The 24271-nt window shown below is 36.0% G+C and overlaps 1 protein-coding gene across 5 annotated transcripts in view; it reads left to right on the forward strand.

The window, feature by feature from the left end:
• PCLO (piccolo presynaptic cytomatrix protein) overlaps positions 1-24271 on the forward strand; it is a 365900-nt gene that overhangs the window by 174001 nt on the left and 167628 nt on the right. For all 5 annotated transcript variants that reach the window (XM_032208140.1, XM_032208141.1, XM_032208145.1 and 2 more), the window contains exons 5-6: positions 3914-8981; positions 9360-11365. In XM_032208140.1, coding sequence (XP_032064031.1) covers positions 3914-8981; positions 9360-11365 — 7074 coding nt within the window. The remainder of the gene's footprint in view (positions 1-3913; positions 8982-9359; positions 11366-24271) is intronic.

The following is a 24271-nucleotide window of genomic DNA, read 5'->3' on the forward strand; positions in this document are numbered from 1 at the left end:
TATATTATGACATATAATTTTGTGAATATAAAACAGTTGTCTTTGGACCCAAATACAAGAAGTTTACCATATGTACATGAACACATTACAATGTGGTGAGTTGGAAATGTAATTACAACACATCAGCTATATTATGTAAGTGTCCTAATTACTGTCTTCTCATGTTTGCTGAAGAATGATCATGTGCTAATGTTGAATAACTGGATAGAAATTAGTATACTGCAAATTGGAATCATAATTCTGATGTATGATATTAGTGACAAAACACAGACCAAGGAGCCAGAAGAAGGAAGAGGCTTGTCTGTAATCATTTTTTTTTGTGGGCACAGGTAGAAACAGTTAACCAGTCTTTTTTTCTTTTCTTTCTCTTTTCTTTTTTCTTTTCTTTTCTTTTCTTTTTTTTTTTTTTTTTCTTTAAACAAACTGGATATGTCTATTTATTCTATAATGAGAATGACCTTTTTAAAATCATGAGTTCCTCTGCAAATTAAAATTTCTGCAACTGAATGTAATCTTGCTAATTATAAATAATTTTAAAAACTGACAAGACTTTTTTTACATCACAGTTTTCTTTTAAAGGAGTTCTGATTTAATCTGATAACTAATTTGAGTTTTTAAAGCACTTTAAAGCAGTTCCTGTCACTTATTTTAAAATAATTTTAAAAGTGAGGAACTGAAGGAATAAATAGTTTCTAAAGGAAAAAGCTTCTAATGAAAAATAGTTGCATGCTGTATTTTAATTGGAACTGTAGAAATGTCTCTGGAAAAGTAGGAATGCATTCTACATTAGATCGTATTTATGATTGGTACAAGTTAAAGAAATTGCATTTGTTGTTTCTTAATAGTCAACAGCAGCCTATAGCATTTATAAGTCTTTTCATTCATCATGTATCAAGAAGATTCTTCCATCATTGCATATATATTACAGCTAAATTTGTCAAGTACTAAAAACTGAAAAGGCAAACTTTCAGAAAAGAAACACCATTAAATTATTCAGAAATGCCCAGTATTTCAACATGAACCAAAGTACTTCCCACTTCACCAGCAGAAGTGTGCTTTTCTCTTATTGTCTTAAATGCATTTTTCATCTCTAAGAGTTGATACATGATACATATATGTATGATACTTAACAACAGTATACTTTCCTCAGTATTTTGTTATTCTAAAAATCTTATGTTTAATCATATGTTTACAAGTTTGGCAATTATGTCTTTGTGTGTGATACATACATGCTAACCATGTCCAAAACAGATTACATTTAAGAACAGATGCAGCTAATGACAATGTCTTAGTTCTCAGGCTGCATAAAAAAGGTAAAAAAAAATGCACCGAGACTAAAGATTATTATATGTTGCATGCATATGACTTCAAAACATGATGTGCAGAATAATTTTTTCATGGCGAACCACAGGAAAGATAATTCTACATATAAAAGTAATAGAAAACATATTTATATCTTAGAAGCCTTAAAAAAGAAAGCTGTATTTTCTTATTGCCTTCATTACTAGTGACAAAGAAAGTCTCTAGTAACTGTAGAACTTTTTCTTCTCATTACTGTACATATAACACTTTTCCCACCACGGTTTCCTATTACTAATAGCAGTGATGCTATGTCATACACTGAGGTCCAACAACAGGGCAGGCAATAATAATACTCATTTCCATCTCTTATTGGTTGGTCATTGGATACCACACATTGAATTAAGAGATAATGGTACCATTACAGATTAGAAGGAGAATGCCTAAGGTTGTTCCTTTTCCACTATCTTTTTGCCTATCTCTTTCTGATCTTAACTAATGTGTTGATGCCTTTTGTCTCTACTTTACAAGTCATTGTACCACTTCACCTCCCTATGGAGAACTAAGATCTGAGATCTAGGATCTTCTTCTGAGATTCACTTTCACTACCACAGAGATCTCACTTCTGAGATTTCACTTTCACTTTCACAGTTAGTCCATCAACTTCTAGGAGACCTTCTGAGCTTGAACAATGTTTGAGTTTTCTAGAAGCTAATCCAAACTGATCCCAGTGTGTGCAATTGGACATGTTTTTATAAATATGGATATATTGGAAATAAAATAATGATTAAATATAATTGCTGAAATTGTTACAGGGGGCATATTTCTAGATGAAAAAATAACTTGGGTTTTAATGGATTCTGTTTTGGTCTGGTTTGGTTATTTTTTTAAAATAATCTAAGCAATGTCCCTTAAATATTTTTTTTATTTAGTAGAGGGAATAAAAATAAAAATAAATAAATAAATCTGCAATTATTTGGGCTGAAGAATATCCAAGTGTACCTTTTCCATAAAGAGTGATGAAGTGGTGATGACTTCCCAAATTCATTTGGAGTATTATTGGAGTTTTGTCCAATATGATTATGATTAATCACAGCTTAATCATTAGAGTTATCCTTAGAAATATTTATTATTATTATTATTATTACTGAGCAAATTTTAAAGTTACATTCAAATTATAATTAGCACTGTCATGATTTTCTTAGTGTATTTTTTTCTTTTTTTTTTTTTCTTTTTTTCTTTCTTCTTTTAACTCAATATATTGCTAAGGAAGTTGATAAAGCTTTAAATAGAAGGTTAGACCTACTTCAGAAATTATTGACTTAGATTAGGAAAGTTGACAAATACCTCCATGTGTATTAATGAGGGCCATAAAAATATGAACATCACATCATATCATTTAAATCAGAAGACTTTGGGATGTTTATCCTCAAATTACTAGTGGATACAGGGACGCTTTGTAAGATTACCAGCTAAGATGACAGCTAAGATGACCTGTCATTTGGAGAGTGAGCTATTTCGTTAGCTGAATCATGAAATTCTTTCACAAAATATTGCATTTTGCATCTGGGAGAAACTGGGAGGAGGCATTTCATAGCTGGGATGAGGGAAACTCTGGTATGAAAATATTTGCTGTAGGATGTTCTTGGTATTTTTGTTATCCAAATAAGGAGATAGAGTTGCTTGTCATTCAGGGTGGTATAAAGGAATCTTATACTCAGAGAAAGACTAAGTGTATTTAGTTAGGAATAAGAAGGAAAATATTGGTTGTGATGTTCAGTTGCATATGCCTGCCTTTTCTTCCTTATTTCCTTTGATCAGTAGCTGACCATTTCGCTTAAATCCCTTCAATTACACTTCCCTAGCAGCAGCTTACCTCTGCATTACAAATTTACTGAGATTTTTTTTTTTTTTTTTATGAGCTCTTCAGAAAATGGTTGTACAGTACCGAACTGAAGATATGGGGACTTTCCAGATCATATGAACTCATGCTTCAGTACTCCGTGTGTTCCACTGCATGTTGCAATGCATAACACTCAAATTGAGAAAATGAAACCATAGCCATAACCATAACCATAACCAAAAAAAAAAAAAAAAAAAAAGCAAGCCCAAGAAATACTGCAGGATGATGTTTGGCAAGCTATATTTATATCTAGAAATGTGTAGGCAGTTTTGAAGCATAAGTAATTAAATATTAATTTAAATTACCCCTCCCAAAACAAACAAACAAACAAAAAAACATATATACGAACAATTATAGATTATCATTAGATAGGATTCTGAAAACAGTTAACTACAGTATTTGTTTGTATTTACAAACAAAAGATAATGTTACAACTGATGAAACTAGTTGCTGATGTGGACAGTCATGTAAAACATAGCTAAATGTCAAAACTCAGAATTTGAGGATCTTTTAGTATTGTTTTAATAGCTTTGCAAAACAGAATTCATGTTCAGTCATTTATGGTTTAATATAATTTGATTTAGAATATTTTTTTTCATCTGAGACGTTAGATCATCTTTTAGAAAAAAAATAGACACGTATTTAATTGCCTGGAGACATTAAGAATGTATATATAAGTATATACACATGCATATGTATTTATTTTTTTAGGAAAAGGAGGATGACAAATCAGACACATCAAGCTCTCAGCAACAGAAAAGTCCACAAGGTCTGAGTGACACCGGGTATTCTTCTGATGGGATATCAAGTTCACTTGGTGAAATTCCAAGTCATATCCCCAGTGATGAAAAGGATTTACTCAGAGAATCTAGTAAAAAAGACCCTATTTCACAAGAAAGTCCACCGAGCCCCTCGGATCTAGCTAAATTGGAAAGTACTGTCCTGTCTATTTTGGAAGCTCAGGCAAGTACACTTTCTGATGAAAAATCTGTGAAGAATAAAGAACTTTATGAAACATACAGTGAACAGACAAAGGAACAGCATAAAACAAAGCCTTTGCCAGTCACTCCAGAATCTTACAGTTCAGATGAGGAAGACTTAGAAGCTATTCATGAAGGTGAAGGAACCATTGTAGAAGATGGCAAAGCAAGTGCTTCCTCCCAGGCCATTCACAAGGAAGGAGACGGAGGGGATGACATACCAGCAAGAAGGCAACGGTATGATTCTGTGGAAGATAGCAGTGAGAGTGAAAACTCACCTGTCCCAAGGAGAAAAAGAAGAGCTAGTGTTGGTTCTTCAAGTAGTGATGAGTACAAACGAGATGACAGTCAGGGATCAGGTGATGAGGAAGACTTCATTAGAAAACAAATTATAGAGATGAGTGCTGATGAAGATGCCTCAGGTTCTGAAGATGATGAGTTCATTAGAAATCAGCTCAAAGAGATCAGTGTAACTGAAAGCCAAAAAAAAGAAGATGTGAAAAGCAAAGCCAAAGGAACTGCTGGAAAACATAGAAGAATGGCACGGAAAAGTAGTGCAGGCTATGATGAGGATGCAGGAAGACGACATTCATGGCATGATGACGATGATGAGACTTTTGATGAAAGTCCAGAACCAAAGTATAGGGAAACTAAAAGTCAAGACAGTGAGGAACTTGCTGTAACGGGAGGAGGAGGTCTTCGGCGTTTCAAAACAATAGAATTAAATAGTACAATAACAAACAAATATTCTGAGGCTTCTGAACAACAGAAAGGTATCTTATATTTTGATGAAGAACCTGAGCTAGAGATGGAGAGTCTTACAGATTCACCAGAAGACAGATCTAGAGGAGAAGGGTCTTCTAGTTTACATGCTTCAAGTTTCACACCAGGTACATCTCCCACTTCAGTGTCATCACTTGATGAAGACAGCGACAGCAGTCCTAGTCACAAAAAACTAGGAGGGGAGAGCAAGCAACAGCGCAAAGCTAGGCATAGGTCACATGGTCCTCTTCTTCCAACTATTGAAGATTCTTCAGAAGAAGAAGAACTACGGGAAGAGGAAGAATTGCTAAAGGAACAAGAGAAACAGCGTGAGTTAGAACAGCAACAAAGAAAAAGTTCTAGCAAGAAATCTAAAAAAGACAAGGATGAACTGAGAGCTCAGAGAAGAAGGGAACGTCCAAAGACTCCTCCAAGTAATCTTTCTCCCATTGAAGATGCATCTCCAACAGAAGAATTACGACAGGCAGCAGAAATGGAAGAGCTTCACAGATCTTCCTGTTCTGAATATTCACCTAGTATTGAGTCAGATCCAGAAGGATTCGAAATTAGCCCAGAAAAGATAATAGAAGTTCAAAAGGTTTACAAGTTGCCTACTGCTGTCTCACTATACTCACCAACAGATGAACAACCAGTTGGAGTTCCAAAAGAAGAAAGCAGTCAAAAGACATTGAAAAGTGCTGAAGAGGTATATGAGGAAATGATACATAAGACCCATAAGGCCAAGCCATTTCAAATTTCAAATGAAAAAGATGAGGTGTTTGAAAAAGAATTATTATATGGTGGAATGCTAATAGAGGATTATATTTATGAATCTTTAGTAGAGGATACCTACAATGGAACTATTGATACTAATCTTGTAATGAGACAAGATGAGAGTAATGAGTATATACAGCAGAGAGGAAAAGAGAAAAAAATAAGAGCTTCAGAACAGATCTATGAAGAACCACAGAAAATTACTGATCTACAGGAAGACTACTATAGTGTAGAGCCTTTACATTCAATTGTGCCTCAAGAAGATATTGTTTCTAGCTCTTACATTATTCCAGAAAGTCATGAAATAGTTGTATTAGACAGCACAGTAAATGCCACTACTGAGGAAAAGCAGTTGTTAGATGCAGAAGCTGCTTATGAAGAGCTTATGAAAAGACAGAGAATGCAGCTAACCCCTGGGTCCAGTCCAACACAGCCAACTTCAGGTTTTGTTCCTACATCTGATACAAAGATATCTAATGTTGGAGAAACAGTGGATAGTACATCTTTAACATCAAGCACTACTTCAGTAATCTCAGATGTATCATCTCTCAGTAGCACAGCACTTTCTATTCCAGATGTTAAAATAACTCAGCATTTTACAGCAGAGGAAATTGAAGATGAATACTTAACAGATTATGCCAGAGAAATTCAAGAAATAATTTCTCATGAAACATCAATGTTGACATACTCTGAAACATCAGAAGGTGCTGCATCAGTTTTACCCTCTGATACAGCTTCCTTAACATCATCTACATCTTCAGTTTGTACCACAGATAGTTCATCACCTATAGATAGTGCAACCACAGGTTATGTAGATACAGCAGATGCTGTAAGTAAACTAGCAGATTCTGAAGATGTCAGGATAATAGCCCAAATTCCCTTAACATCTACAAAAGAGTACTCTGAGGTGAGCATGCCTTATGAATCTGTTTCTGGAGCCACTAAAAAGCCAGCTATAGCCTCAGATATGGAGAGGGTGGATCAAGCTGCAGTTTGTTTGCCTGAAACTGCACCTTCATTAGTGTCTACTACAGTTACAAAACCCCAGCAATATGCAACTGATACCATTACATTTGATACCTCCAAAGCAGAAAAGGTTGCAGCTAGAAAAATGAAAAGTACAGTAGAGGCTGGCATTGTCAAAATTCATCATGAAGATTTAAACAAAGAATTGAGCGTTGATATGACAAAGATTAATTTGACTGGTGCTACATCTGAGCAACTACCCACACGTATAGCGTCAGTTCAAGTTAAAGAGCCTGCATCAGAAACATCTTCTGTACCTACTCCCAGTGTTGTAAGTAAGACCAGCATGGTCTCTGTGTCTTCCTCAGCTCCTGTTCCAACATCCAAAATATTTTCACTTTTTAGAAGCTCTTCTTTGGATTCTCCTGCACAACCTTCTCCACCCCCACCTCCTCCTCCTCCACCACCACCTCCTCCACCATTACCTCCACCTATTTTACCCAAACCAGCCATTTATCCAAAAAAGAAGTCACAGATTAAGACTCCAGTGGCAACAGCACCCACAATGGTACCTTCAGTCACAAGTGTTGCAACACTGGAGTCCACAGCTGTTTTAAAGAATCATGTGGTACCTATCACAAAAACATACACCCCAACACCACCTCCTGTACCACCCAAACCATCCTCCATTCCAGCAGGGCTCGTTTTCAGTCACAGGCCCACTGAGGTAACAAAACCTCCAATTGCTCCTAAACCAGCGGTTCCTCCACTCCCAATAACTGTTCATAAGCCAGCAGAAACACAGGTGAAACCAATAGGTTTGTCATTGACTTCAACTATGACTCTGAATTTGGTTTCTTCAGCTGAATACAAAATAGCATCTCCCACATCCCCTTTGTCTCCACACTCTAACAAATCATCACCAAGGTTGACAAAACCCTCACAGGAAACCTATGTTGTCATCACATTGCCATCTGAGCCTGGAACTCCTACAGAAGCTATCACTAGTCAGGCTGTTACCAGCTGGCCTTTAGAAGCATCTTCTAAAGAACAGATTCCCCAGCCTATGCAACCAATTTTTACTCCATCCATGAAAGCTATGGAAATTCCGAGTATGGCAGATCAGAGTATGTATATTTCAGCTGCTTTGCAAACTATCCCTGTCACAACACAATCAACTTTTGAAAAAGTACCTAGTTCAAAATCAGAAGCAGTAACAACAGAGGTAGCCAAGACTACAGTGTCTGTAGCGAAGGGCCCAATGCCCAGTGTTGGTTTAGGTAGTGTCGCTATTACTATACCTCCAGAACCAATACATATAGTAGATCAACCCAGGTATAGAGAGAATGGAAGATTCCATCCTTTGGGTGATGTCATTGATCTTCGCACTTTAACTAAGATGGATATTGAAGTGCGAGACAGCTGTATGGATCTGTCTGCTGTTTCCATGGATGTGAGAAGGCTAATGCCAGCAAGTGACACATGTGGGCGGCCAGTAAGTACTGTCCAGCCAGCTATAATAAATCTCAGCACTACATGTGTTGCAGATCCTTCTCTGTCTGTAGTCACTGAGACAGTAACTGTCATGACCTGCACTGCCACTGTAAGCTACACTACCAGTACAGACAGCCTCGTGGATCTGGGACATGCAATGACAACTCCACTGCAGCTAACAACATCAAAACATTTTGAGCCTGCATACAGAGTAACAGACAGCCAGACGTTCTCTGCAAGTAGAGATGAAGTGCCAATAAATTTATCCCTAGGTACTTCAACACATGCAGTGACATGGGCTACTACAAAGCCTGTTACTGTACCTCCTGTTGGTGTTACAAATGGTTGGACTGATATCTCGACTTCTCAGGAGCCAATGGAGAGTGGAGCAGTTGACCTTAGCACTACAAAATCCCACAGAACAATAGTAACAATGGATGAAACTACTTCAGGTGTCATAACTACAGTAATAGAAGATGATGAAAAGCCTGTGGATCTCACTGCAGGGAGAAGAGCTGTCTGCTGTGATATGGTTTATAAATTTCCATTTGGTAGGAGCTGTACAGCACAGCAGCCTCCAACTACACTTCCTGAAGATCGCTTTGGTTACAGAGATGACCATTATCAGTATGATCGTTCAGGATCATATGGCTACCGAGGAATGGGAGGTATGAAACCATCTATGTCTGACACAAATTTATCAGAAGCTGGACTGTTTGCATACAAAAGCAAGAATAGCTTTGATTATCGAGTTGGGGCAACTGATGCAGCAGTAGATCTTACTTCTGGAAGAGTTACTACAGGTCAGTATGACACAGCAGCAGATCTTTCTTTGAAATATGATTTTGATGTTCCTCACCTCATTTCAGGATGATTTTTAAATGTATTTTTATTTTTCCCCTCCTTCTTTTGTTTTGTTTTCTTTTGGACAGTGTGACAAATTATTCTGGATTACACCTGTATTTCATGTCTTCATTTTACATATATGTTTTGCACAGAGGTGCCTGCATGTGCCTGCATGTTCAGAAATGCTTCCTTCACATCTAAAGTAGATCAGTTACTTGAAGATTTGCATGCAGTTTTCCCTTTCCATTTAATTCATCAAGATGGGATGACTTTCAGAATCCACAAAGCAGCATTCTTTTGTGGGACTGGACTGTAATTTTGCCCTGTAATTTCAGGTGAGGTTATGGATTACTCAAGCAAGACCACTGGTCCTTATCCAGAGACTCGGCAGGTAATTTCTGGCATCGGTATCAGTACACCACAGTATTCCCAAGCAAGAATGGTATCATCTCTGGGTTCCCCATTCGGCGTTGGAAGTGTTTTGAGATCATCCAATGGTGTTGTTTATTCTTCAGTAGCAACTCCCATCCCATCCACATTTGCCATCACTACACAACCCGGTTCTATTTTCAGTACAAGTGTCAGAGATTTGCCTACTCTCCAAACAATTGACTCAGTGCCCTCCTTATCAACTTTGCAACAGAGTCAACCTCTCCCAAGGTCATACAGTTTCTTGACAACAGTAGCAACTGAAAAAGATGCAATTACTGCCCTTGATATTGAAACAGGCTTGCCACCTCTTACTCTAGAAACTATTGCCACTGAGCCAACTAACTTAATACCTGCAACAGCATCTGAAGTTTATACAGATGTAATCGAAGATGAGGTTGGTCTTCTCATTGCCCCTGAAGAAGGCAAACAGCAACAGCTTGATTTGGAGCGTGAACTTCTTGAGCTTGAGAAAATTAAGCAACAGCGCTTTGCTGAAGAGCTGGAATGGGAACGTCAGGAGATTCAAAGATTCAGGGAACAAGAGAAATTTATGGTACAAAAAAAGCTTGAGGAGTTGCAATCCATGAAACATCATCTCTTATTTCAGCAAGAGGAGGAACGGCAAGCTCAGTTTATGATGAGGCAAGAGACTTTAGCACAGCAACAGTTGCAACTTGAACAATTCCAACAACTTCAACAACAGCTCCATCAACAGTTAGAGGAACAAAAAATACGTCAAATATATCAATATGGTTATGACCCTTCAGGGACTGGCTCACCACAAACAACCACAGATCAAACACTCCTGGAAGGACAGTATGCAACCACAGAAAATGGACAGTTTTGGCCTACTGATGATGTAACCACTACAGCTTCAGGAGTGCTGGGTATTGAAATTCCACAAAGCCAAACATGGTATACAGTTCAGTCAGATGGCATTACCCAATATATACCTAGGTCTGGTATCCTAAGCTCTGTTTCAGAAATGTCTCTTAAGGATATTGATGTTAGAGAGGAGAAGCAATTGAAAAAAAGAAGTTCTATGCCAAAATTACGTGGTCCATATGAGGAGCTGGATGAGACTCTGGAAGATGAGCCCAGGTGTTTCAAAAAGATAGTAGACAGTGGAGTGCAAACTGATGATGAAGACGGAGCAGACAGAGGTTACACAAACAGGAGACGGAGAACTAAAAAGAGTGTTGATACAAGTGTTCAGACAGATGATGAAGATCAAGATGAATGGGACCTTTCTAGCAGATCCAGAAGAAAGCCTCGTGTAGGGAAATACAGTGAGAGTACCACTGAGGCAGACAAAGCTAAACAATTCTCTAAAGTATCTAGTATTGCAGTTCAGACAGTAGCAGAGATTTCAGTACAAACAGAACCTGTAGGAACAATAAGAACACCTTCAATCAGGGCCCGATTGGATGCTAAGGTTGAAATCATAAAGCACATTTCAGCTCCAGAAAAGACATATAAAGGAGAAAGTTTGGGATGTCAAACAGAGACAGAGTCAGATACTCAAAGTCCCCAATATCTGTCAGCTTCATCCCCCCAGAAAGATAAAAAACGCCCAACACCATTAGAAATAGGCTACTCAGCCCACCTTCGTCCAGACTCTACACTGCAGGTAGTCCCTTCCCCTCCCAAATCTCCCAAAGTTCTCTATTCACCTATTTCACCTGTTTCACCAAGCAAAGTTATCGAGTCAGCATTTGTACCCTATGAAAAACCTATCACTGATGACATCAGCCCTCAGAAGATGCTACATGCTGACATTGCCAAGGTTCCTCCATCAAGCCCAAAGGCGGCAAAGATGATGCAACGCTCTATGTCTGATCCTAAGCCCCTGAGTCCCACAGCAGAAGACAGTTCCAGAGCTCAGTTTCAGTACACTGAGGGTTTCATGGTAAGAAGTATTTGCTTTCTTTTCTTTTTTTTTTTTTTCCTTTTTTTTTTTTTTTTTAGTATGCAGTTGTACAGCTATCAGTACAGCATGAGATCTGACACACCCATCAGAAATTCCTATGTATGCAGTCTTTTTGCACATCTTACCTAAAAGTCACAAAATATCTGCTGTCTAAAGCAAAGGTCATTTGATTCATCATTTTGTCTGGAAAAAAGAAGAATCCAAATTACAGTCTTAGTGAGATTCATAAGAGAAAAAAAATACAACACACAACAAATCCTTATTCAGAATTTGGATGGCACCTTACATTTTATATCTCTGGTGGTTTTACCGCCAGACCCAGTACAATATCGCAATTAATTGGCAATAAAACAGCTACTACCAATTCTTCAGAAAATTAAAAAGAAATATATTCTGTAGTAATATAGCTCCCAGCTCTTGTGGCACACTGTAGTGTATTTACATTGGAATTACTGCATATACCTTCTGAGAGGCAGCTGAAAGCAGATTTGCAGTGGCATGATTTAGATGTCATTTTTGATCCTTGTGGGTTGTTTGTTTTTGGTTTTTTTTTGGCCATTTATGATTCTGTGGATAATCTTGTGTCCCAGTCTGTACATACATCTTTTATCTCTTCCAGAGTGAAAGGTTTCAGACCATGAATCCATTTTTTGCTGTTTTGTTTTGGATAGGGAGGATTATCAAGAAGTTATACAAGTGCTGGAGGTTGTTTCTGACAGGGCCAGAGAAAGGATGCTGGATTTAGATAGAGACAGCAATAAAGGAGTAATAAAGGACTAACATCACCAGGATTTAAATTTGCTATTTCTGCAGTATTCCTTCTCCTTGAGAAGTAAGATTTTTGATTTGTGAATCAATCCATTATTTATGAATGAAAGGAAGTAGTCTTGGTGAATTAAAAACAAACAAACAAACAAATGAACAAACAAAACAAACAAAATATTTAACATGTTCTTGGCAGTCCATTTGTCTGAGTCTATTCCCTTCTGTCAGTTGCAGGCTCAGTATCTTATTTGTGAGAGCTCTAGGAGAGCTGCCATTCAGGTTCTTTAGTAATTTTTACTTTTTATGTTCAGTTATCTGTGAATACATAAGTATATTCTCTAGTACAGACTGGACAGAATAAAGTGGGTTTATCCCTGTTTGATATTTTGTGGTGACTTTCAGCTAAGGGATTGTCTGGTTATACCCTTCAAGGCCCCTATTGTAAGCAGTTTCTGCAGCTTTACATATTTATGCAGACATTAAGTAATTTCTATACTGTTACTGTTTCAAAACCATTCTTTGAAGCTTGAAGGGAAAACAGTAGTCATGGCATTGGTATTCCATATCAACTCCATATCCCTATTGCAGGATTAACAGTGTGAGAAACAGTAACACAAATACTCATTTCATATAGAGGCCTTGGAACAGCATCTTAAAGAACGTTGTTCACAGGTTAGAAATTGTTGGGTTGTACTAGATTTTGGAAAGTAGGTATTAATATTGTAAAATAACTGGCACTGCAGTGAAACTATTACTGATAATAAATGTTCACTTATTTTATAGATATATATATATTTAATACGAATTGTATAGTTTGTATGATGGTGGATGATAAATTATATGAGGCACTGATTGTTTAAAGGCTTTTACATTAGAGCTTGAACACATGCAGTATTTATTAATCAAGACATAGAAACAAAGGGCTTGTATGTATATATGTTCAGTACTTACTCATATGGCTATTGCAGTTTTGCTCTCATCACAAACAGTAATGAGATATGCTGTTCTTATTAGTACGCAGCCATCAAGCAGAAATAGTCCATGTGTCAAAGTAATCTAACTGAAAGAGGTGGACTTTTTATGGATTTTTTTTTTTATAGAATTTGAAGTGCAAGTAGGCAAACACAAGGAAAGTAAAAATCTTCCATAGTTTAAAGTGGGCTGCACTAACTGTGTCATGTGGCAGATGGTGGGAAAGCTACTCTGCAAACTTGCCGTGACCACCATGGCAGCTTTCAGCCCTGATGTTATGTGAAGTGTTAAGCATTATTTTTTCCGATGTAGGTTCTTATGTTCAGTTAGCTTTGTCTGGGATCAGATGAAAAATAAAGGAGCAGAAGAGATACATGATAAACAAGAATACAAAAAAAAAGAAAGTTTCAGAGAGTGATCTAATGGCATCATCAGAATTTGAAAAATATTGGGATAATTTGCTTTGGAAGTTTGTCAGTTTCAGTTCTCAATTACTCAGTTCAGTTATGGTAGAAAGCAGGGATCTTCAGTTTCCATAAGACTTACAGTATTCTCTTCAGCAGAATTATGGTTTTTTGAAAGTGAGAACCTGGTTTTAAGACCGTAGCATCTTGGCAGACAATGATTTCTTCCATTGTGCCTTAATACCCTCCCTCAGAAGTTCCTCCTGAAAGTCAGTATACACACAGTGGCACTGTTTACAAAGTGCATAATCTGTTGACATTTTCATAGAATCACAGAATCATAGAATCAGAATATTTTTCAGGAGCAGATTTGTGTTGTTGCAACAACATACTGTTGTTGTACTTGAGTCTAAACACAAGATCATTTTTGGATTATCCTACTAGTTCTGAAACTACAATGTTTCATCAACATTGAAATATATTAGGGACTGCAACATTTTGTTCATTCTTTGTACAGTGTCCGTAGCAGTTAAAGTTCTCGTGTAAGTTCTCTGTTTACACTTTTTTGCCTCATGACTGGTGAGCACCTGATTGTAAAAGGGAAAAGTAGAAGAGATCAGATACATCATTCAGAACAATGAAGTTTAGTGCAGAAAAACTTTTCAAACAGGTCACTCGGAATAAGAGGACAATGTTGAATATAAAGGAAAAAAAAAAAAAAAAAAAGGAAATGAAAGATTGATCTTTCAGTACCTTAGGGAAATGGAGTGTGTACAGGAATATTTTTTGCATGGATGAATATCCCATCACATTTTTAATAGTTCTCATTTCAGGGTTATGTCTTTGTCTCCATTTAAAAATACTGCAGGTGAAAAGGGCGTTCATATGTTCATGTGCATGTTTCACAGGCTTCATTTTATGACAGTTTATCAAAAATGTTTATCCTTATGCAATCAATGAGCCTATAAGGGAAAGAATAAAATTGGTCTTAAAATCCTTTCTAAAGATTACAGTGAAATGACATTTTGTCCTCCACTTTCATCATTCATGTCTTTCTTCCATTTAAAAATGCATTTATTATAACATTTCAAGAAAAAGATTATGGGGACTATGAATAAGATGATGAAATGATAACCCTGCTTTTTACAACAGCTGTTGTAAATATAACTTTATGTTCTTTATTTTGCCTTTTGTAGGAAATTATTACAATGTTTTATCCAATCTAGTATAAGTGAAAGGCTGAAAAATAATCTGCCTGCTAATCATGTAATTATAAGTATCAAAAAATATTTCTTTCAGCACATTTAATGTTGAGATAGCAAGTTATATGTTTACATTTTCCATTACTGTCTATAGTAGTTATTGCCTCTATTGCCATGAACATAGAATGAACATAGGTGATGCCTTCCTACTAATCTGAAGTAAGAGCATTTCTTTCCATTTTATTTCCTTTGATGATTCTTGCATAGTGTGCAGTTCTGTGAGTAATCCAGTGTAGCTGTGTCAAGGAAAAATTGTGAGATATAGGTTGCCTGCATGAAAAAAGACTCACGGAAGACACCCATCTAGAATTGTTACCATTCAAAGATATTATTATTCCTCCTTGTGAAGCTTTGTGCTACTTGAACTCCCAGTGGAAATGACCTTCTTGACGCTGCCTTTTACAGGCTGCCTAGCAGCTGTGTGTGGTAGGATTCTATGGAGAGTGATACCATAACGGTGGTCTCCATGGGGGCACAAGGAAGTCTTAGTAGAGTTTGGAAGCAGTGATTCAAATTTATCTATACAGCATCAACAACAAAAAAAAAAAACAACAAAAAACTAAAAAAAGTGAGTACCTGACTAGTTTAATAAAGAAATAGCTTTATACCAGTGCATCACAGATCAAGTCACATGCCAGTCACAGTCAACTTCAGCACTTGTACATGTTGCGTACTTATAATCAAAGATGGAAGTTGTCTGCTTTTTGCCTTTGGATGTAAAATGCCTGCTCAGCTAAACTAAAGCAAATGGCAGGAGATCTTGCACATGAACTGTCACTCTCATACAACATCTACAGCTTAAGCAGTGCATAAAGCCTCAGAAGAAGTGTTTGTATTAGTGAAACTAATGCAAAGACACATCTGTCAACAGCCTGACAGCCTCAGGGTAGAAACTGTGTATTTAAGCGTCCACAGTTTGAGCAAATTCTATCAATCTATTTATTAAGAGAGTTACCAAAGACTTCTTGAATTTTTTGTCCAATGTTATTTGCTGCTACTGTAGGGCAAATATAATTCAAATCTTCATACTATGCTAAAAAAGACAATGCTTTCAAGAAAAATCTCCAAAGATTGTTTATTTATTTAGGTTAAACAAAAGCCAAACTAAACCAAACCAAAACAAAACAAAAACAACAACAAAAAACTTCACCTATTGCTTCAGTAAGAGCAGAAATTTTTTAATACCAATTTTGTCATTTTTTTAAATGCTGAATCACAGTAATCTATGTTTTATCTTCTTTAGTACTGTACTGATAATAGATTTCAACAACACAAAGTGACAGATCTGAAAGTGTTGCCTCAGATACATAGCACCTGTTATGTATACATAATAAACGTAAAAGTAAATTACAGAAAATACTGTTCTCTGTAATCTATCACTGTCCTCAGTTTAAAATCAAGTTAGTGGAATGTACCTTATTAACATCTATGTTGTACCGTGACATTTCTGCCTTGATCATGATACTGTAATGGCAACATAATTCCTCATTTTCATCAGTAAAGTTACATAATGGTTTGGATAGATACTTACTGTATGTTGCTTTTAGATGGGCTGTATCTATTTTGAATGGTCCTGTTATCATTTCGTGCTCGATATCATTTAATATTTTCAACTACAAGGAATGTGTTTTCATCTGTTTTCTTCTTTAAAACTGAAGGTTAGGACCTCAGTAATTTGGGCTGTCTTTTCCTACATCAGATATGCTGTACATCTGGGCACTGGAGAGGGGAAAAAAAGTAGTGTCTCCCAGTATAATTAAAACCTTCTGTACATCATATCTATGATGCTTTGCTTGTCTTTTTGGACTAAACTGGTAATCAGATCTGTATGATATTGAAGAAAGTTCTGCTTGCATAATGAACAGAGATAAAGCCTTGGGATAATTGCATGGTTTTGGGTTGGGTGTTTCTGTTTGTTTACCTTCCTCAGAAGCAGGAACTAGGTTCATTTCTTAGTGTTGTTCCAGAATTTCAGGTAACAGTTTCTGCTATTACCAGGACATTGGTGTTTCCCTTGGTTTCTTGTTGTAGTTATGCTTCTTGGGTGGTAGTTTGTTATAGCTCTTGTATTTATTGTAAAATACTTAGAAGTTATTTTTGGTCTGTGATATATGTGGTCACATGATTGAAGCTACAGAAGGCTTCATTCAGTGACTTAATTTTCCAGTATAGTCCCATGATTTGGTCTGGAAAAAAGGAAGAATATTTTTTTCCCCTTAAAAGAAAGTTACCTTTAAATATAACATGACTATTGCCTCATGCAGAAACAGCAATCATTTGGGTTTAAGTATAGCAGTGTGTTGTGTGAGGAACTGGCTTTGGTAGTATGATGTAAGAGTAACCTAGATTTAAAGAACAAGTTTTGTTGTTGTTGTTGTTGTTTGTTTGTTTGTTTGTTTTTCCTTTGCTTCCAGGAAATCTAAATGACATCTGTGGGCTGTGGTTTAACAAAACTCTTCAAAACTCTTCTTCAGGCAATGGTGACAACAGGTCCTTCATTTTGACTGTGCATACACCAGTCTTAAAGCATAGTCTGGGAGTGGCCTGATTTGCATGGTTTGTATGGTTTTCATGCAGTTCATTAACTGCTCACTTGGGTCAGCTTAACAGTGTCTTAACAGTTAGCAACAGGGTAAGTCACTGGTTCTGGATAGGCACACAGTGTAGTTTTCTACATCCCTGAAGAGTGCCCTATAGCTTGTGTATGAAGCTGGTTCATTGTTTATGGTCAGATCATATTTTGAGATTGTATTTATGCCAGAAATCCAGAGAAGGTGTAGATGTACCCAGTGAATTCTTTTTGTGCTTGAATATCAAGTCAAATGCTAGTATGCCTAGTTGGGTTCATTGGAGGTGCAGAAAAATGTGCATAAGCCTGGCTTTCTTTATCCTATTTTGAATTACTTTCAAAAGAGTTTCCTGTTTCATATTCATATAACTAATCTTTCTTCTCATTCAGATATTCTTTAAAAAGGCATTTTTAAAGTAGCAGTGTCAGTCCAATACAGCAATGTACTGGGAGACAAAGGCCACTGATTCTTGCTGCACACCATTTCTCCTCTGCATTTCAAAAAATAAAATACAATAAATAAATTTTAAAAAATAACCTGAAATTTAGGATCTCACATATAAAGACAATTCTTGATCATCTTTTATTCCTATGCAATTAGTAAAATATCTATCTTATCCTTTAACTACAAGTTTTTAGCTAGATTTATTATCACTTTTTTCCATTGAAGTTTTGATGTATTTACAGTTTAGAGATCTGTTAACATTTCAAGCTACTGCTTCCTGGGCTGTATTTGAAATCCTTTGGAATAACCTCTCTGTGACTCAAATAAGCCATCTTTTTTTTCCATCTGTCTCATCTTCAAAACAGAAAAACTATCCTGCATTTGGTCAACATATCCTATAAACAGTATTTTCTAAAGAACATTTAACTGGGTCACTCTGAATTATTTGTTACTTTTAAATTAGCTGATTTTAAGTATTTTCTTTTTAATGAAGGGACACTCATTCATAAGAGAAAATTATTATGATATTCAATTTCTTGCTTTTCAAATGGTATCTTTCACAATCTGTAATACAGCCTGAGATTTATGGCAGAGTTAACAAAGAGCCTAGGTCTTCTGTCACGTGGGCCTTTTCTCATGTGCTGACAGTTCATCCATCTCCCCATTAGCCAGCTCTCATTTACACATTGAAAAAGCACCCATGGCCACAAATCCCTACCCTGACCTACTTCAACTCTGAAGTTGAAAAAGCCTCAGACTTTTCTCGTTTATCAAGACATGGAATACAGTAGTTTATCTGAATAAATAGGATGAGGGTAAAAAATTACTAGTGTAATTCATTGCTTGTCTAGATGGCCAGGGAATAACCTGACTGAATTCAAGAGAGTTTCTCTCGAATGTTCTGCTGGCAAGTTTGACTTCTGCATGTCATTCTGTTGACTCTTATGAGCAGTTTTAACAGAAGCTCAGGAAAATTATAGTGTACTGAGAAAATGGATATACATCCTTAGGAAGAACAGTTTAGCAAAAGACCAGCATCTACAAAAGCTTGCTACAAAGGAAGCACTGAGTGTGCTTTGTTAGCAAATCATTTGGTATACTAGAAGCAGAACAACAGATCACATCAGCTGATGCTAAAGCCCCTACAAGTATGCCTTATGCAGCTGGGGACTCTGACACTGGAACTGGTTTATATTGTGGTTTGATGTTGTCCACAACATTGATTTGGACTGGTCTCCCCTACCGGGATTTGAGCACATTTGAGACACAGTTAGAACAGAGCTTCCTATTTAGTTTTCTCCCTAAAAAATCTAGTTGGTATGCTCAAAATCCTCCCTGCAAACTGTACTAACATGCAATAACTAGAGAAAAACAAGGAATTTGTTCTTGTCAAAGTATTAGCCTAATGCCTTCTCCAAAACTTCATCTCATTAAAAAAAAAAAAAGGAAGCTTTAATTCCAACACTTATTACTGTCGCATCATTAAGATATTTTTAAAAAAATCTTGTCAAGATCAGCCAAATGTGATTAAATGTTTCTTCGCAAAAAAAAAAAAAAAAAAAAAAAAAAAAAAAAAAAAAAAAGTTTCTCATATGTCCTATCTGAAGATAGCTAATATATATATATATATATACACATGTATATATAGCTAAATATTCAGAGCAGTAAAAAGATGTTCGATATCTTAAAACTTTTAGGAAATTCCTTAAACACAAATCAATGCATTTAAAATTCTCTTTGTTTTTTGTTTTGCTTTGTTTAAAAAACTGTGTGTGGTTTACCAGTACTGAGAACATTATTCTGTGTAATCAAATCATTAGAATTTAAAGGGATACATGTTATTAAATTCTGATAGCTGTGGATATTTTCTCCATTCTTGTCTGTGATTAATTTATCTGTAGCAAATGAGCTACTGAAAATCCTAAACCTCTGAATTGTCCCTTAAATATATATATAGACAATATATATATATTCAAAGCAATATATGCTTTGCATATATGTCCCTATGATCACCTCAAAAAGTAAAAATGTAGAAGAATGAAATGAGGCTAGTCCATAATGTCTTGGATACGTGTGTGTTAATACTCATTGCTGCATTATTAACTTCATAAATCATCAAACAGAGCTCTGAAGTTTTGCATTTCATCGCTAGAAATACTGGCTAGGTCAGATTTTCTGTTGCCATAGTGCTTCACATAGCCATGTCGGGTAAGAACATCACATAGGTATTTTTTGAAATTAATGCCTTGCCTATGGCAGACCTAAACTTGAAAGCTCTTTATGCTTTTATTTTCACATTGATTTTTTGAATCAGTGATTTCATATTAAAGGGAAATTGTTAAGATATACGTATAAGATATGTATATCTTATGTATATAAGTATAATATTTATATAAGTATAATATGTATATAAGATATGTATATCTTATGTATATCTTATGTATATATGTATATCTTATGTATATAAGATATACATATAAGTATATACAATTGTGAATTAAACTAAGATTTTAGATGTAGGCATAAGGTTTTACACATTGATGCTCAAAAATCAAAGTGTGAGATTCTGACTCTAATAATTCATTCTATCTTACTTCTTTAATTTCTTACTCCAGCATAACATTATATATTTATAAGTTAATATTTTAGCAATTACTATTTTTTAATGGAGCTGAACTTTCCATCTGCCAACTGAAAGTAGATATCTGAGGTCAAATTGGTCACTGTCAAGTGGTCACTGTTTAAGTGGGGCAAAAAACGTTTCTCATAGACTTGACTCTTTAATAATTTAATCATAATTTATAGTATGGAAAAAATACTCATATACCGTCTGCAGATCAATTCAGTACAGGAATCCAAATCACTTCGGAAAGCAGAATTGCAATTTGGAGCAATGATTCAAAATCAAATTCAGCAATGGTACAGACACTACAAGTAAAAAAAAAATAAAATGTTCAGGTGTAGTAGTAAGACTTCAGACATGACTTAAAACTATGAAGTGCTTGCACAAAAAGTAGCAGTGTTCTTGGGAAGCGTTGTCAACTTTCCAACATATAAGATGTGTAGTAATTTTTGTACCTTTTTCAGTTTCTAGTCAGTGGTTAGTGAGACTTCAGCTATGATACTAGATGTTGTTTAGGTCAGCACCATTTATGAATTAGAAAGAGTGGGGAAAAAAAATCGGAATTGAGAGAAAAAGAAAGGATACAAGATTTAGAAAACAAGACCTTGGATAAAAGGCTGAAGGATCTGGCTGTTTTTGTCTAGAAAGAAGAATACCAAAGCTGTACAAGATAATAGTCTTTCACTGTGTTAAACATAACTATAAATGGGACAGCTTCTAACCACTGTTTGTGTCCAATGAAGGCAGGAAAAGGATTATATCAATTTTTCATGTTGGATATATAGTAGATAAGAAGAAAGCCATAACTGCAGTAACATATACTTTAGGATCAAGATATTAGAATGAGACTGTTACCTGAATATTGGGAGTATCATAGAAGGATAACCTACATGACTTATTTCACTTTCAAGCCAAGAATTTTGAGCAGAGAGTAATAGCATTAGCTTTAAAAAATGAATTCTAAGATTAAATACACCTTTTGATAGTATTCATGACTCTTACTACACATTGATATCTGCATTATTACTGTCAATTTGTATTGATACAGCATTTGTCACAGAGTGCTTGAATAAACTATCCACTAAGGCCTAGTGGGGCTCAGTGACTTCAGTGATACAGTTCTTTGTAAGGTAGGAAGCTGGGATGAAGAAAATAGGTTTATAATTAGATAACTTAAATGATACCTGTCTCGTTCCTTTTAGATGAAATGTCATTTATCCCCATTTTGCTTTCCTCTTTACATTTCTCTTCAGAAGCCTAGAGACGTCTAGCATCTTCTTATAGGAAGGATATGAAAGATCATGTTTCATGTTAGATATTGATGGTGTAAAGTTACACCTGACTTGGTCACTATAACAGACTGTTATAATCTGCAGACAGAAATATTCCAAGGGAACAACAGTTCTACTACAGCAGAACTGTTCTACTACAGTTCAGCTACAAAGGGATTCTTCTAAATCACTGAAACTGCCTTCGGTCAGCTGAATTCCATGGTCTCATGAAAAGCGATTTTACCTGCTGCAATTGTTCAGCTCAGACAGTGGGATCTGTAAAGTCATGGTAAGTAGTTACAGTGCCTGCATTTAGAATGAGGCTCCAAGACAGGAATTAACAGTAGCTAGTATGCTCAGTGCTGTGATGTCTAATTCAGCCATTTAGAAACTCCAAATAGAGGAATAAGTCTGAAACATTGTCACAGGATATGGCTTAGACATGTCTGTGAAATAATGCAGAGCCTGAAATTTCTTCATATTCGTTCTCTCATTCTATATGAGACTACAGAGGAAGCCAGCCTCTTGGCTCTCTTCCATCAGAACTTCTTGCATTCTGTACAGACGGAATTTGGGTCTTGGTTCAATTTCTGTTCATATTCCCCATCTGTCCATATCTTCTATCTAATCTCCTTGCTAAACCCTAATTCTGTTTCCCAGACGGTCCCTCTTTGACACATTCTCTCATCCAGTCTAAGTCGTTCCTACAGAAGTACAGCTTTTATTATATCACCTTACTCACTTGGCAACTTATTCATTCACTAATGTTGAATCTGACTCGGGCATTGAGTGTGCTGGTGCTCTTACACTGCCTGGCAAGCCTTTTCCCTGGTGCAGGATCATAAAATGGGCTATCCATTAACTAAAAGTAAAGGCAGGGTTTGAAAATAAATAACTACTATGGAGGAAGACCTGAAGGAGGATTAAATTCTGGGGACATCCTCAATCTTTGTGAGATAAGAAATTTAGATACTCAGCAATTACCAAAGATAGTCAGGAAAGGTGATGGACAGGGGGATGGGCAGGGGGAATTAGAACAAAAGTTACCCACATAAAGTTTAAGCCTCATATAGAGCAGATGAATTTGAGCCGTGTTGTTTATTTTCAAGTCTTGTATAGCATTCATTTAACATAATGATGTAAGCCTCAAGGTAGCTCATAAATTGTATTTGCTCCATAAGCTTGTGGAACACATTTTCTATATCCTTTTGCATAGTGTTTTTTTATATGTATATATATACATATATATGTATACCCATATACATATATATATAACAGAATATGCATATATATATAACAGGTAACAGAAATAAAATGATACTTCTTGTCTGAGTTAAAGTTGGAACTAAAGGCAAATTTTTCACAACTTTGACTGTCTGTGTTAATCACTTACATCATATTGATGGTCCTTTTAGCTAGAATTCATAGCAGAAATATAGAAATTATAGACATAGGCCTTATAGAAATAGTGGAGAGGAATCACTGCCTTTGCTCATTTCATCTTTGTCCTTTGCTCATTTCATCAGTGATATAGTACAATAAAGAATTTTATAGTAATGTTTCCAGATATTTCTTTAGGCAGTAAAAGTCATTTTTTTGACAGCAGTAGTGTAGGCTGCTCAGAGTCCTTATGTTCTTACAGCCTGTTTAAACATTGTCTGTCTGAGAGAATCGTAACTCAGGCAGTTACCTCTTTTTTCCATTTCTTCATCATTTGTTCCAAGAGCTCACTGATGAAAACAAAAAGTTGTGACAAAGTTACAAAAGTAACATATTTTACTTCATATATATGTGTGTATATATATATATATATGTATGTATGTGTGTAGTAATACCTCTACTTTATACATATGTATATATATATAAAAAGCTAAGTGTTTTTTTTTTGGAGGGTATTTTGCAGACATGACTAACAGTATTTTTCATCTCAACCACACTCAGTTATAGAATGCCCGTGCCTACATTCAAGCTTTTATTTAATAAAAGTAAATACTGCAGTCCCTACTGTTTTACACCTTCCACAGCATCTTGGCAATAAATCCATCAGAATGTTGGTGTCCATATTATGTTTTGAAAACATTAACTAGCTAAGCTCCTCAGACATCACAGTGACTGAAAAAAGGATCACCCAGTCATTAGACTGGGAAGAATCTACGGAGATCTACACCTCAAAGCTGGGCTAATTTCAAGGTTATGGGTAGCTAGAGGGCTTGTCCAGTTAAGCTTGAAAATCTCTGAGGATGGAGATTTCGCAGCCTCTCTGGGCATCCTGTTCTATGACTTCATTGCTCTCATGGTGAAGAATTCTTAATTTACCTTAAGTGACTTGTGATATTTGCCCTCCAATATACATCTCTTAGAAGGATGTGGTTCTATGTTCCATATTTGAGAGTTGAAGACAGCAGTTCCCTTAGACTCTTGTCATATAACACTCATCAAGCTGTTGGGCTGGTTCACATCAGAAGTAAATTATTTTCCCTCAAGCATTTCTATGCTGCTTTATAAAGAAATGCACAGTTCAGGAAACACTATCCTATGCCCCCCATTAACCTGTCAAACCCAGTAATTAGACTG

Source organism: Aythya fuligula, chromosome 1, assembly GCF_009819795.1.
Source record: "Aythya fuligula isolate bAytFul2 chromosome 1, bAytFul2.pri, whole genome shotgun sequence".
In the NCBI taxonomy this organism is placed as follows: Eukaryota; Metazoa; Chordata; class Aves; order Anseriformes; family Anatidae; genus Aythya; species Aythya fuligula.